Below are 14,758 nucleotides of genomic sequence, written 5' to 3' on the forward strand. Positions count from 1 at the left end.
TGATTCAAATTTCGGGTATGAGAAGATAAGGTTCTCATTTTACTAAGCCGTCGGTACTAAAGAGAGTAAGGTGGCCAGTTCCTTTCTCTCGGCCGCCTTTTCTTCAGCAATTATGCTTAACCAATTTATTGCAACCTAGGTAGAGTTGAGTGGTGTTTTCAACAACCAGCTAAGCATGGAGTCGAACCTATTTGGTTTACTGAGGAGAAAAACATAATTTTCACGTTAGTTGTGAGGCTTTAAGCTATTTGGTCTTGGGCTCTTCAATACTTGTATCCAATATTACAGTACACAACCCATACTAAATTCTTTCCACAGTAATTGCCGATACACATCTAATGAAAATGTTAAGTTGAAGAGTAAGTTTGCCCAATGTTGCACTGCACATCACAATGAGGTTTCTGCGCTTGTAACATGGAAAGAGTTCTGCTTCTGTGTCTCATTGTTTCCCCTACTTGTCCTCAATCTGTGAAACATGAAGATAACATTGGTGAGGAATTTTGATACGTTTTTATTTATAAACTTCCTCGATAGTGCTTTTGTAATTACTCCTTGTCCGCTCGATATCATGATTCGCTTTGCTTTAGAATTCAAAATACGACCTTTTATGTCAAACACCTTATGCTTCAATCGAAAAATAAACAGCCCAAAATGTAAATACTAAACTTATGTTTAGCAAAACTGCTGAGTTTGACTGCTCAAGTTTGGAATTTTTTATTTTTTATTAGATTGATCAGATGTTCCAATCATTTCGTTGCGAACCTTGTGCTTGGTGCCAAAAAAATTGTGTTATGCTGTAGAAAAGTTATGGCTTTAAACAAGTGAATGATTTGATTGTAAAATTTCAGGGCAAACGACCAGGAAGTGTGTGGAGGAAGTTTGGAATGACAAAGTTTTCCTCGGATGGCCTCACTCTTTGCCTTGTAAGGTTCTTGAGAAACACTGGCAGAAGAAAATAATGTCCCAGGATTATTCAGAAGTGGAAATATTCGAGTACGAAGCTGACACCATTTTGGATCAAAACGCAACGGTAAGGATTGATCATTATTTGTTGGAAACTTTATTCAGGAACTGCAAAGACTTCCTTTAAAGCTTATCCTTGTAGTTTCGCATACTTGTAAAAGAGAGCTATACAAAGCGGTCAGTGAAATACTTACAGTAGATTAAACTTACACCCCAAGAGCCGAATCATCGTGGCTTGACCATGTCATTTTTTTGTACGCAAAGTTGAGCGCAAAACCGATTGTACTACAAAGAGGAAAGATTATTCCACTACCACTTTCGCATGTTTTCTCATTGAGCACAAATAAACTAGTTTAAGCTAATTGGTTGAGTTAGCCGAAAGACTGAGATGGCGAGAAAAACGAAGTTTTTATTGTTTGTAGTTTTGCCAATAAATGGTTAAAGCTTTCTCTTTCTCTACAGGACAATCACCCTTTTCTTAGTTTCGCATAAGTTAAACCACTGAGGGTACCAGAACAAATAGGTTGTTGTTGTTGCATGTAAATTATTCCATTTATTAGATTCTTCTAATAACTTCACAATGTACTGTAGATATTAACAACATGTTTCAGCCTGATGCTGCGTGTTCGCTGTGGTAATAGTGATATACACTAGCTTTCAGGACATGTGTTATGTGCTGTGACAAATGGTGTTGAAGTCGAGGTTATCGAGATTATACCTCAGAACAACGTCTTCACATTCAAGAAATTCTATAGCCAAGTGGATGGTCTACCACTGGAAAACTATCTGGAATCCTCGCCATCCTCTTCATGGACACTCTTGAAAAGCAGACACTGCGGAACTAGACAAACCTCACTCTCTAAGACGATACGTTGACAGCCAACAACAGAGAAGCCTTAGCCATCCAAAATGCTCTCAATCAACCGCACCCAGCTATTATCTTTGAAATAGAACTAACAACTGCAGACAACGCCATCTCACTAGAACTATCGCATAGAACTTTAGATGTCCATTTTAATTTGCAGTGCATCATTCGAGATTTGGAGAACAATCGTGTCTTGTACAATAAAAGTGCGAATCTACGCACCAGCTTCTCGAAGCTTTCCTATGACATCATGAATTTCAGCTATGACACACCGAGAAGTTATTTACTAGAAGGATGGGTGAGGAAAATGTTATTAAATTAATTTAAAGATTGCAGGCGTTAAAATTTGATCTTAGTATCTAAAAAAACGCTGACTAATGAAACAAAAGTGTTTGACTGAATAAAGAAATCCAAGTTGTTTTATAACGTTCTTCATATTTATGATCCTTAATTTGTTTTGAAGATATGACAGTTGTAAATATTTTGACAATCCTATGGATAACCAACTTTTTCAGAACCTGTATTTCTGTTACTTCAGGTTACTGGAAACACGTCCGATTGTATTGCCATCAAAAACAATCTGAATGTCACAGAATTACCACAGCTTTCGTGCTGGGATTCTTATGACCTTTCATTGCCAGGAGATAGACTTGGCAAAGTGATGAACGACGTCTCTTTCCTCTGTCTTGGTAATAAAGCAGTTCTTATATTCCAAGATAAGTTTTCCATATTTATCCAAACAACATTATGCATTTAGTTTCCACGTGTTGAAAGTATGTTAAAGATTATTATATGACATTTCATAATATGATAGTTATGATTTGATTTGTCTTTTGTACTCTGTAAGATAGATTCCTAAAACATGTTCCCTAGTCCCACACAATACATCAGCAGCAACAAGAGCTACCGTCACCTAATATTTCTGCGCATGTTTAGAATCATGTTTTCTTGCTTTTTATACTTGTTTTTACTTTTTTATTTTATCTAAAACTTAAAAAGTAAGGCCATGGATTAGTTGTTAAGATGGGCTTCTCAAGAATTTAATTGGTCTTACTTAACACCTTTGCAGTAACCTCGACCATAGGAGGCATATATATCGAAGGCAAACTTTCACGCAGATGTTTTCTGTTGCAATTTGTCCATTTATCGAAAACGTTTTTATGTCCTTCAGTATAGAGCAGCGTTGAAATAGAAATGTCACTTTTCCTGTAACGTAAAACCTGTTCTGTAATGTAAACATAATATTGGCTTTTTGGCCGATTATTCTCTCACTGTGACCGTTTTATAAAGACCTTATGAGCCAATGTGATTGAAAATTTGTCATATTCATGGAAATGATTTTATTTTGTAACATTTGGAAATGTATGACGACACCATGACCATTGGAGTGACCGACCTATCTTCAGAAGGTACACTAGTCAGAAGGCCCTCTAGCTAGATGGTCCACTGGTCAAAAAAGTCACCTAGACCACCTGGCTAGTGGACCATCTGTCTATGGTAAACCATCCAACTAATGCACCTTCTGAGAACTGTCCATAAACCACCCCTTACAGGATGGGTTACATTCACTTTCGCCTGAATGCTTGGTACCATTCCACTTTTTGATATATAACATCGGTTTTATCTTTTTCGCTGAACGTGGAACTTGTCTATAACTCATTCTTATTTGAATTTTCATGTATTCAGATTTTTTCATATTAGGAAGGTGTTAATTCGGTTTGTGGTGTGAATAAGTAGCAAGAGAAAGTGTGAAAATGACCTTGATTTTTTTTGTTACATATGTGGCAGTTATACTGTTCCTAACCAAAGGCAAACCATAACAAGTTTTGTGAAACAAGCACATCTTGCACGCTTTACTGTAAAATTGCCTGGGTGATCAGGACAAATCATGGGCTCCACATACTGCATGTAAAGCTTGTGTGGCAACCTAAAACGATAGATCAATGGAAATCCTAAATCCGCTCACAACATTCACGAAAACCATGCAAGCGAAAGTTTGTCCCAGAGTAACGTTTCCCAAGTGTGCATGTGAAATGTGAATTTCCTTTTTTTCTGTAGAATTGAACGTATTTTTACGTAGGCTATCTATTCTATTCAATTTCTTCAATTTTATTTTTCTTTGCTGGCGCAAGCATATAGCGAATGACATTACAAACACACAACTGTAGCACCAACAAAAGGAAAAGATGGCAAAACCAAAAGGTTTAAAATATGTATTGGGGATTTGCACAGCCACCAAATTACCTACTTCATAACACGAAAAAAATAACAATGTAGGCATACTTTTGTAAAAAAGGGACGTTGAACGTTTAGTGCTAGCAGATAAACTTTGAAAAATTGGGTTCATGTTAGCATACTTCAATAAAATTAAAAAAAAATAAAACAGATCTTGAAATACCTCAATGTTTTCATTAATATTATGTTGGTATCTGTTGTGTAGACTTTAGACTTTATCGCAGACCTTGTTGACATAAAAGGGTTCAAATTCCATGAAACGCCATAGTCTACCAATATAGATCAGGAGTCGATTTCACCAATTTTTACCAAAACAGCATTCAGATATCATAAAATCCTGATGTGATACAAAAAATCTGATGTGATTTTTGAATGCAGCACCCAAAATATACCCTGGAAAGACATGTACTATAGTACTATGCTGACACAAAATGTGTGTTGGCTTGTGTAATTCAATCTTTCATATTATTTTGCTTAGTTCCAACAAGTATCAAGCCCACCATCCACAAGCACATGCTCCCAAACTACACTGTCACTTGGTACAAAGACTGTGGACGGCTGCCCGAAGAACATTTCTTGGCTGGCCATTGGAATGATGAGGTAGGGGAAGCATGGTCGTCATATTACCAACTGTATTACGCAGAACCAAACTGAGGACTGAAAATTCAATAACTCTTTTTGTGCGTCTGTTGTGTAGGGGCCAGAAGCAATAATGTAGTTAAGTTGCACAACATCTCAATTTGGTGGGCAACTGACATTCTATCAATATCGGAATAATATTATCCCAATCCACCCCGTTAGCTCAGTGGTTACGCGCCCGGCGCAAGTTCGACTCTCGGGATATGCGCTTGAGCAACGCATTTTCAGGACTGCTCTCCATTCAGCGGCACCTAGTGAATGGAATAATCCCCGGCAACAAGACTTCAACAATCGAAAAACTTCACTCCGTCAATCTCGGTAACTGACCCTGCCTCAAGAGCCTCTACAAGTATGCGAAACTACCAGGAATAACCAATCAAGGCTTTGTCAGTCCGAGGATAAGGATTCAAAACCAACCAACTATATGAAAGTTTTTGATGGAAATCTAACTCTGTGTGCTGTGCGGTGTGCAACATAGCCTACCTATCGTATTCAGGCTTTGCCTGATGTTCGAAGATTTAGATTAAATAAACAGGAAGGACGATAAGCCAATCTTCCTGTCCACCTTCAGGCAAGATACCTCAAAGCGTCTTTACAAGACCCAGTTTCGTGTTCTTTGTGAGTGAGGACCGACATCTTTTCAAACGTTTGAGAGAATGATTCCAGCACCGAACCAATTCGTCGATGATAAGTCCTAATATTTGACGTGATCTTTCAGTCTCGTATAGTGTTGAGTGCCACATAGGCTACTTCAAAACGTGATTGGTTGATTGTATTGACATATTGCCGGCAGCCGTGGCCGAGTGGTTAGCGCGTTGGGCTCGCAGTCGAGAGCCTGCATGTTCGACTCCAGCCACCCGCACTTGCTGTTGTTTCTCTGGGCAAGAAACTTAACGATAATTGCCTCTACCTAGTGATCGATTTCGAGTAATGGGTAGTACCAAATTGAAGTCATAAGTAGAGTAGACAACCGGAAACAGACATTGCCGTCGGCTGCAGCGTGGGTCAGGTGTATGTCGGAAGGCGTACACCGATGCATAGCGCTCAAGTCCGCTTTCTCGCAATGCAGGATAAAGATAAACAAACAAACAAACAAAATGCACAAAAGTATCGACATTATATTCGAATCTTGTTTCAGCTGACAATTTCAAGATTGACCTATGAACATCCGGGAATCTACAGTTGTGCAGTCACGCATAACGGGATGAAAAGATTTGTTTATCATTCCCGGCTTTGTGTTGCTCGTAAGTGTTTACAACTAGCTTTGTGGAATATTGAACACGTGCATAGTTTGACACGTGTTGTAATTTATGGTGCAAAACATGTGGTTGTTTAATTTTTTTTTTCAAACTCCTTTTGTTTTTTAAAACGATACATGTTTGAAGACGATGTTTGCTAAACAATGTCGCTGATGCAGAATCATCACAGCAGACAAAAAACAAAAAATGTTTACATTTTATTGTCAGCTCTTTGTTGTATATGCAGCAGCACAAGACATCTCCCAGCATACAGTCACGTGCATGAAGAAAGTGTATCACGTAACCATGGGAACGAAAGTTGTCGTTGAATGCCGTGGTAATACTAAGCTCAATAACGCCTTGCACCTGGTAATTCAATGGTCCAAGGTAAGTACGCATAATTGTTAAACAATGTAATAATAGTGTTTCTTAAATTGCATAGAACAGGGGTTCGTAGCATATGCTACGGCAGCTTCAAAATTGGACTTATTTCCAGTTTAAACTAATATGTCTCAATGATTGGTTTCCTTGGAGAATCTGCATCAGTAGGAACTGAGTAGGTATGCTTGTTATGTTTTTCAAAAAATCTGTTGTGCAACTTTTGTTAATCTTGTGCTGTTCAAATGACGTTATATAAATTGTGATTGTTTTCGCATACATGCTGCAAATATATTCTTTTCGTATTTTTAATTGTTTTTTTTAACAAATCCAATCTGGTTTAAAGATTTGTTAATTAATCACAACAAATTATCTAAAGCACTCCCTTTATTAGTTGATTTTAGAAATCTTTATCCTCAGACTGATAAAGCTGCTTTATTAGCTTCATCCTGGCAGTTTTGCATACTTGTAGAGACTTTGCACTACTGACGCAGGGCCGGTTATCAAGATTGACAGAATGAAGTTTTTTGAATGTTGAAGTATTGTTGTCCTTTAATTATTCCATTCACTAGGTGCTACCGAATGATGAGCAGCCCTTGGATTGTGTTGCTCCAACGCATACCCTAAGAGTCGAACCAGCGTCTCTTGATCCTGACGTTTCAATGTCAGACGCTTAACCAGCTAAACTACTGGAGCGGACATTCAAAGCTCTTCTTCTTTTTCCAAACTTTTATTAAGTTAATGTTTTCTTGCTATCAGGTAACAATTGGAGGGAACGCTGTGAACTGCACCAACCACCTGCAAGGAGAGGCAAGAAGCGAAAACCACGGAAGGGTGACATGCTCCTAGTAAGTCGTCACTTCACAGTACACTCAGGGGTCACAATTCTATCGGCACTCACATTTTATACTAATTGGTCGTGGACTGTGAACACACTTTCATCACACAAGATTCCCGGTTCTAGCAACTTAACTTCAATCAAATATTTTGGCCTTCTGCCTACACCAGGGCTACTCAACTGGCGGACCGCGGTCCGAATCCGGACCTGCTGCGTGTTGATAGTCGACCTCAGGCTTTCTGAAGAATAACCTCATTGCCACTTTTTGGACTTGGTTTAAACAGATTTTAACTAGGAGAAAGCATTTTTTTCTGTGATTATCCTAGTAGCTGGTGGCGGGCCGCGAAAAATTTTTTCCCACGAGATTTCTGTCTCATTTACATATTTTGGTAAAAGTTTGTATTAAATCCGTGTGAATGCAACATTTTCTCTATGGCACGGTTTGTTCAGTGGCTTCATACCCTGCCTAGTGATCGTGAGAACGAGGGTTCGACGCCCGTCGAAGTCAAACTTTTTTTTTCTTTACATTAATTTTTGCGGTGCACAAGAGCTTTTCAAAAAAAGTAGAGTTAGGGAAAGCTTATATTTTATTATCATTGCAGAATTTCATTAGCAAATAGTTATTTCGCAATCTGAATCAACCAATCTCTCAAAACACTTTCGGAAAATCTTACTTTTAGAGTGACTAAAATCAATGAGACAGAAATCTCGTGGGAAAAAAAATTTCGCTGGCGGGCCACCCAGACCCCCAACTCTTTGTCAAAAATCTTAGAAGAGTTACATTTTACCTAAAAAATGGTTTGTCACTATCATTGATAGTTTAACTTCCGTGGTTGGTATGAAATAATTTACTCACCGGACCGCTAAAAGCATTCAATTTGTCACACTGGACCTTTATTAACATTAGTTGAGTAATCCTGACCTACGCCCACACTTCATGTGTGTTCACTCATGCTCGTCGGGTTGCCCCGCACGTTGTTTAATCGTTTTTTTCCATTGAAACAAAACTTCTTTCTATGAAATCTCCAAATAAACTAAAAAGGTTGTTCTAGTTTTGATCAATAACGACCTTGGGTTGGCATTTCGCGATGTGAGTGCTCCATCGGTCATCATGCAAGCAAATACCGCAATGAAATGTAAAGTTACTGAACATTACTTTTACAGTAAAGTCTGCAACTTCAAAAACATGTCAAATTGTAACTGAAAGAACTATGTTTAGATTCACAAGCTCATGTAATACTCCTTGAAAAAAATTAGAAAAATTAAGTTTTAGCTTCAAGTTGAACTATCACTGCGCTGCCGCACATATATCTATCCTTGCTCTTTTGTTAGTTGTACACACCGTCTGTTGAACCATCTGTGCTTCATTTCAAAATTCTTCACTGATTCAAGTCTTCACAGAGCTTCAATATGACATTATCAAAATGATAAGATTTTAATTACTGCTGTAGTTCTTTCATTGTTATATATTTTTTATTTTGTTCATCTCGTAGTCGATTGGATCAAGTTTGTTTTGATCGTGTACCCAGTGACCTGGAGCGCCAAACTCCTCCTAAAGTCGTCGTCATGAGATTGGTTATTGAGTAAGTGTGTACAATTGTGTTGGCATCTTTGCAACCAAGTTTTGTGCTTTGCGTTGGAAGATCAAACCCAACAGTTAAAACTAAAATTTTCAAGCAATAAAAATCAATTTTCAAAAGTATATTTTTCAGGTTTTTGAATTTTGCTTCAGTTGAAAAAAAGTTTTCATGCCTAAAAATATGAACAAGATAGACAAACTGCATATTCAACATTTCTTAAACATATCTTGCAGAAGAAGAGTTTTTTTGCTTCTCATTCTAATTGGAGGATGTCGGACTAAAATTCATTTGTTTTTATTCTCATCCAGAGATGTAGATGTTGACGATCTTGGATTGTACATGGTAGAAATGACATCAACAGTGAAAGGATCTCTGATTGCTCAAGAGTATATTTCTCTGGAGGAAGACTACATTCCTTTCCTTCTTGGAAATGTGAAAGTGATTGTAGCTTGTGGAATTCTTTTGGTCATCATCATGATGTTGGTGTTTATAATGTGGTGGCGAAGAATTCACATCAGAATATTTTGTCGTAGAAGATTTGAACCCTACCAATCAGGTGAAGAGTTTTTCCAGCATCATAAGGAGCCATCTTGCTTATTATTTCACCAACTTAAGCATAACGCAAAATTACGGTCCCAGCACTGTTCTTTCCAATAAAATATAACAAAATTTGATCAACCTTTAAAAGCGTTTTTAATATACTGCACGAACTGTTGGTTAGGTTATAAACTTATAATAATTGAATGCACTTTTGGTAGAGAGGTGATTTTTTAACCATAGACAGATAAAACCTATTAACCACAAGGCATTTAACGTAATAACATGACAACTAAAAATTACAAATGTTTTCGGCCATATTCGTGTTAGCCCTTATCAAGTAACCATGTTCTTCATAAAGTGAAATTACAGAACTGATCTACACACACAAAACCCAGTCAATAAATATTATCAGCTATACTAATAACTTTAAACATCGGTTGCCACTCGACCAACTCCCCATCCATGGCGATAGTATGAAAGGATTGTGGATTTCTATTTAAAAGTTTCCTAGAAATGTTTTTAATAAGCGGCTTTACTGTTCGAGTATAGAAGAGTGATGTTTTGTCTTGTGCACCGCTTTGCTGCCTCGAGGCATGGCCATTAATTGAGGCTTGAGTAAAGATTGAACAAAAGCATTGAAGACTCCTTTCAAATAAATTATTTCAGTAAACATCTCAAACAACAATGTCAGGTCAACTTCTTCATGCGTTTCAAATGAATTGACTTTGTGTAAGTTTGAAGTAAAAATATAACATATACAATTGTCATGGCATGAGAGGTCAAGCTTGTATAATTGTATTTTATCATTAAAACCGCTGCTTGTAATGACGTAGTGACATGATGGCAATGACGTATATCAACATATGTCAATCCCGTTTCAACGTATTATGTAGATAGTTAATTCTTGCTTTTTTTTGCCAAAAAATATAATCAAAATACGTAGGTTGTTAAGTTTTGGAACGTGGTTGACTTTTCTACCTAGCGCCACAGGATCAATAGAGGTTTAGATCAGGGCGAATTTGTTAAATTAAAGCGTGACCAAAATATTTAAGAATGAAAGATTATATCGAACAAGATATTGTAAATAAACTTTTGGAAATGTTTTCTACCGTCTTGAGGTACTAGCCTACCTCGGCTTTTGTGGGACAATATTACTCTATTAAAAATACATCTTCTAGAAACAAAGCTGTATGGAGTCTATCTTTCCTATTATTTCTCCTATGACCTGGACACATTCGCACAACGTCAGACGCGTGACGCAATCGCGTTCGTGCGCGATGAACTTGAACGGCAAGGTTATAAAATTTATGACGAAACAAAGGACAACTGTCACATAGAAAGTATGTATTAGTCACTAATGGTTTTCCATTTCGAGAAAGTTAGAATGTATTTTTAGTCGACTAAATTTTAAGTATGCTGAAAATTGAATGAGGTTGTTCACCAGGCATTTAGTTAAATAACATGATGCGTTCTACTGGTGCAAGTTCAGCTTAGTTTGCACCAGTGGAACGCATCATGTTATTTAAATTTTGATTTAAGTGCCGTATGGGCGAACGACATGGAACTGGCCAAGAGAAAAAAACTGGCTCTTTCCATTCGTTGTTATCAAAAATTTAGCATAACGAAACCTTTATCTTATTCCACAATGCTTGGAGTCAACTAGTGGACCACTTACCTTTTATTTAGTACAGTTATGCTGGTTATCATGGTACAGTTAGTACCTCCAGTACACTGGATATGAAAAATCGTAATAATTGCATTGAAGCACATGCGTTGCGATTTTTGTAGCTAGGGAATTTATTGAGATGTGTGAAATGTAATTATTGAGACGTTCAGGAATGTACGTTTTTGTTAATTAAATAAATATGTTGAAATTGCTTGAATAGTCTCTCCTTACGAAACCATAGAAGGATATGCAACACCATGAATTGATATTTCTCAATAATTACGGTTCAAACAATTAAATGCGATGATGTATTTCAGTGCGAGAGAAGAAGGCGATCTCCTACATGAGACAGAGCCATCGAATTGTCGTCATAATAACATCTGAATACGTCAAAGACCAATGGAGTGTTTCTATTCTACAAAAGGTAAAAGTTTGCTGATTGGTTGGTTGATTTGTCCAAGCTCTTTATAGACCCATGTAGCCAGCAAAGGGTTCTGTTCAAAGGCATTGTTTATAAACGGAAGAAAGGCCTCGAACCTCGGTCGCTTGATCATTTAGTCACATTCATTTCAACGCCATTCATTAAAACATGTATGCTGTTAATTCACATGATGGGACACCTGTTTTATCTTATCAAGCGCACTGAGCACAACATGCAACGTTGATGGGCAGTTGCAAATGGAACTTCTTTATCACTTGTTTAATTTTTGATCATTAAACACTAAACTAGTAGCTCAAAATCCTGTTTTAAACAAATAGGGTTTTGAAGAAACGATCGCATCTGAATCCAAATTGATTTTCATTCTATTGCCGGGGATGAAAGAACATATCAAGCAACAAGCCGCTGATGATGACACATACCGAATGATACGAAGAGCAATCAATGTAAGTATCTTGCCACCGGGCTTTTGTACCACTTCAAAGTGTAGGAAGTTTTGTAATAAGACTCCAAACTAGTTGCAAAAAAAAAAAGAAAACGTTTAAGTGTTTTTGAAGTTATTCTATCGTTTTCTTCATTTTGATCTATACTTATTGTTTCACGTCAGATGAATTACTCTCTCGAGTGGTCACATACATGTAAATTCGATGAGAAATTGTTTTCCCTCTCCTTGGAGCTCGCGATGCCAAAGCTGCGCTCCCAGAAAGTGATGCGCCACACATCAACGTCGTCCTCTGTGTCGTCACAATTGGTGCTGTATAAGAACGAGCTGGTACGAACCATAAGCAGCGACACAGGGAGCACAGCAATCAATTCACCAGGTTAGATTGAAGATTTGTAACAATCGTTACTTGAAACGTTTGTGGTCAACATCAGATACAATTCAAGTGCAAATATATTAGCATGCCATCAAATAAGCAAAAAATGCAACATATGAAAGCTCTTTGCTAACCTGCCCTGCAATTGTCACAGTGGAAAAAGAGGGGATGTTTGTCCAGTTCACAATCGATCAGCCACCCGACGATGGAGCAACTGTTGCATCACAATGACAACTTCAACCTTGTATGGTGTTGAAGCTGCGCAACACGGTACTGCGCAACACGGCACTGCGCTTTGCCACGATTCAAGCCTCGGTGTCGAGGTAGATCTTGTATTTTGAAGGACAAGTGCTGGCAGATCTTTTGGGCGCTTTTTGACTCGCACTGCAACAGTCGACATATCAAAAACTCATAACAATTGTTTTGAGCTTTATAATTGTGCTCGCTTGTTTCTTAAGGTGGGATCACACAATTTTGAAATTAGGTGACGTATCCAATGAAACAGAGATTGTTATTTATCGCATGCAACAAGGAAACTATTCGTGACCAATATTTGAATCCGCAATTTGTCGAATTGTAGCGGTACGTTGAGTTTTTGTTACAATACATTGAGTATTTGTTACGGTACATTGAGTATTCCAATCTGTACTCTTTCATTTTGACTTATTGATGCAAGTTCGTTTCCCAAGCATCTGTAGCTTTGTTCAATTGTTCATGTCTATATGACTTTGTTTCTATGTCATTTTCTCACCAGTATTTCTGCAATGTATGTCACTGAGGCCAACATGTGACTGAAAATATTATTAATATGTCCGCTAGGTGTCCTTCATGCTTTCGTTTGCACTTACTACAAAGGTGCAGTAGATTTCCCGTTCAATCCTGATATACAAAGTTCAAGCGTATACAATGCTTTTACAGTATCACCTAATAGAAACTTTTAAGCTTCTAAACGAATTCATTTCAGCTCCTAGAAATAATATTACAGTATACCGACCACGCCAGATACGACTCCATTGTGCCGTCATAAGCAGCTCTGTGGTGCACGTAACACGGCGGTGTCTCGCGATACCGCTGCAAGGCGTTTGTTTCAAGCCAAATTCCGTGAAAGAGCAATGGCTGCACTCGCAGACGAAATGTGGTGTTAGTAACGTTTATATCTTCTGTTAACCTTCCTTGTCTGAAAATAGCCGCTTTCATAATATTATGTATAAGCTCTATGTAAATTTAAGGATTGCTAAAACGTAGTTTTTACATAATTATTCTCTCTATTACCGCATCAATCATTTGCATTTGGCATTTTAAATGGTTTGATCGCAAAGAATTGAGAGAAAATCATATATACCAATTTTACCAATGTCTCACTGGCAAACTACGTGTGTGTAACTGTGAACCTCTATGTATCCAGTAGCTTGCAGGAAAAAGATATACTCCTTCCCTGTGTATTTAACATCAGGAAAAAGGTCAAACAAAAGCCAATTTTTTTAAACAGGAATCTAGGTAGCAAACATTTTTGAAAAGACTTTGAAGTCTTTTCTTTGAATGACCTTGAAAATTTTTGAAGCTATGAAATAAACACAAAATGTATCTACAAGCAGCAGCGATAGAACCATTATTGTTTGTTTTCACGTTTGTATACAGCACAAAGAATAATAACAATCTTCACCAACTTTTTATGTCCTTCTGGTGCAAAAAAAATCAATGAAATTGATAATAATTGCATCAACACAAAATTGACATGCTTAGAAACACTCATTTAACTACCCGACTTGGACATTCGGCACATTGGTCCAAATTCACTTGTTTTTCAAAAACAAAATTTCGTTATTAAACTTTTCATCAAGTCTTCTTATGATTTTACTGATCTTCTTATGATATATATTTTTCCTGGCTGCTCTCTAGCAGCCTTCCAGTGTAGTCCGGGAACATTGTGAATCTGGGGTGGTAAAAGGATAGACCCTCGGCCCCAGAAGCTCAGACGACGACGATTTTACTGATGATCCAATAGGATGCGTAGTGTGATAAAATATTTAAAATATAGTAGGCAGTATCAGTTCAATACTTTATTAAAACTGACTTTTCTGATTTAGTGTGATAGCCTACCGTTTACTTTGTTTTGCTTGTTTTTGTTTCGTTTTTCAAAGTGCTAATTTTGAGATTGTTTACATTGCTTTTATGAATATGTCGTCACACTTTCTTAGTGATTGACATTCTAGATTTCATTCATTTTCAACGAGTGCTTGCGTTGATTTTGTCACAATTAGTTCTCTCGCTTTTATTTGCGCAAACAAATAGAATTATGACAAACAGAGTAATCTTGTATGTGGGGTAATCTGCAAAGTGGGGTTCATTAAACCAAGGATACGGAAGAAAGGTAAAGTCAACACTAGGGCAACCACTTTTTTAGCAAAGAAATATAAATTTTAGCTTCCAATTATACAAATTTAGCCCGAATGATGAATTATGTCAATTTTTATTGAATAGTTTTGAAATTTTTTATCGTATCAGCCTGAAACTTAGTTTATGTGTGTTGTATTAACGGCGAAGAAAGCAAAAAATACT

General features: G+C 37.3%; 1 protein-coding gene across 1 annotated transcript; it reads left to right on the forward strand.

Annotated features, from left to right (window-relative positions):
- The first annotated feature begins 345 nt into the window (after positions 1 to 345).
- Positions 346 to 14,499, forward strand: LOC145770306 (interleukin-1 receptor accessory protein-like). The gene is made up of 15 exons (XM_082581905.1): positions 346 to 490; positions 849 to 1,030; positions 1,989 to 2,126; positions 2,367 to 2,517; positions 4,542 to 4,663; positions 5,841 to 5,946; positions 6,188 to 6,327; positions 7,078 to 7,166; positions 8,650 to 8,739; positions 9,045 to 9,292; positions 10,455 to 10,616; positions 11,260 to 11,366; positions 11,702 to 11,827; positions 11,989 to 12,202; positions 12,354 to 14,499. Exons 1-15 carry the CDS (start codon positions 415 to 417, stop codon positions 12,428 to 12,430), a joined length of 2,028 nt encoding a protein of 675 aa, XP_082438031.1. The 5' UTR covers positions 346 to 414; the 3' UTR covers positions 12,431 to 14,499.
- The last annotated feature ends 259 nt before the right edge of the window (positions 14,500 to 14,758 follow it).

This window comes from Aplidium turbinatum, chromosome 5, assembly GCF_918807975.1.
Source record: "Aplidium turbinatum chromosome 5, kaAplTurb1.1, whole genome shotgun sequence".
NCBI lineage: Eukaryota > Metazoa > Chordata > Ascidiacea > Aplousobranchia > Polyclinidae > Aplidium > Aplidium turbinatum.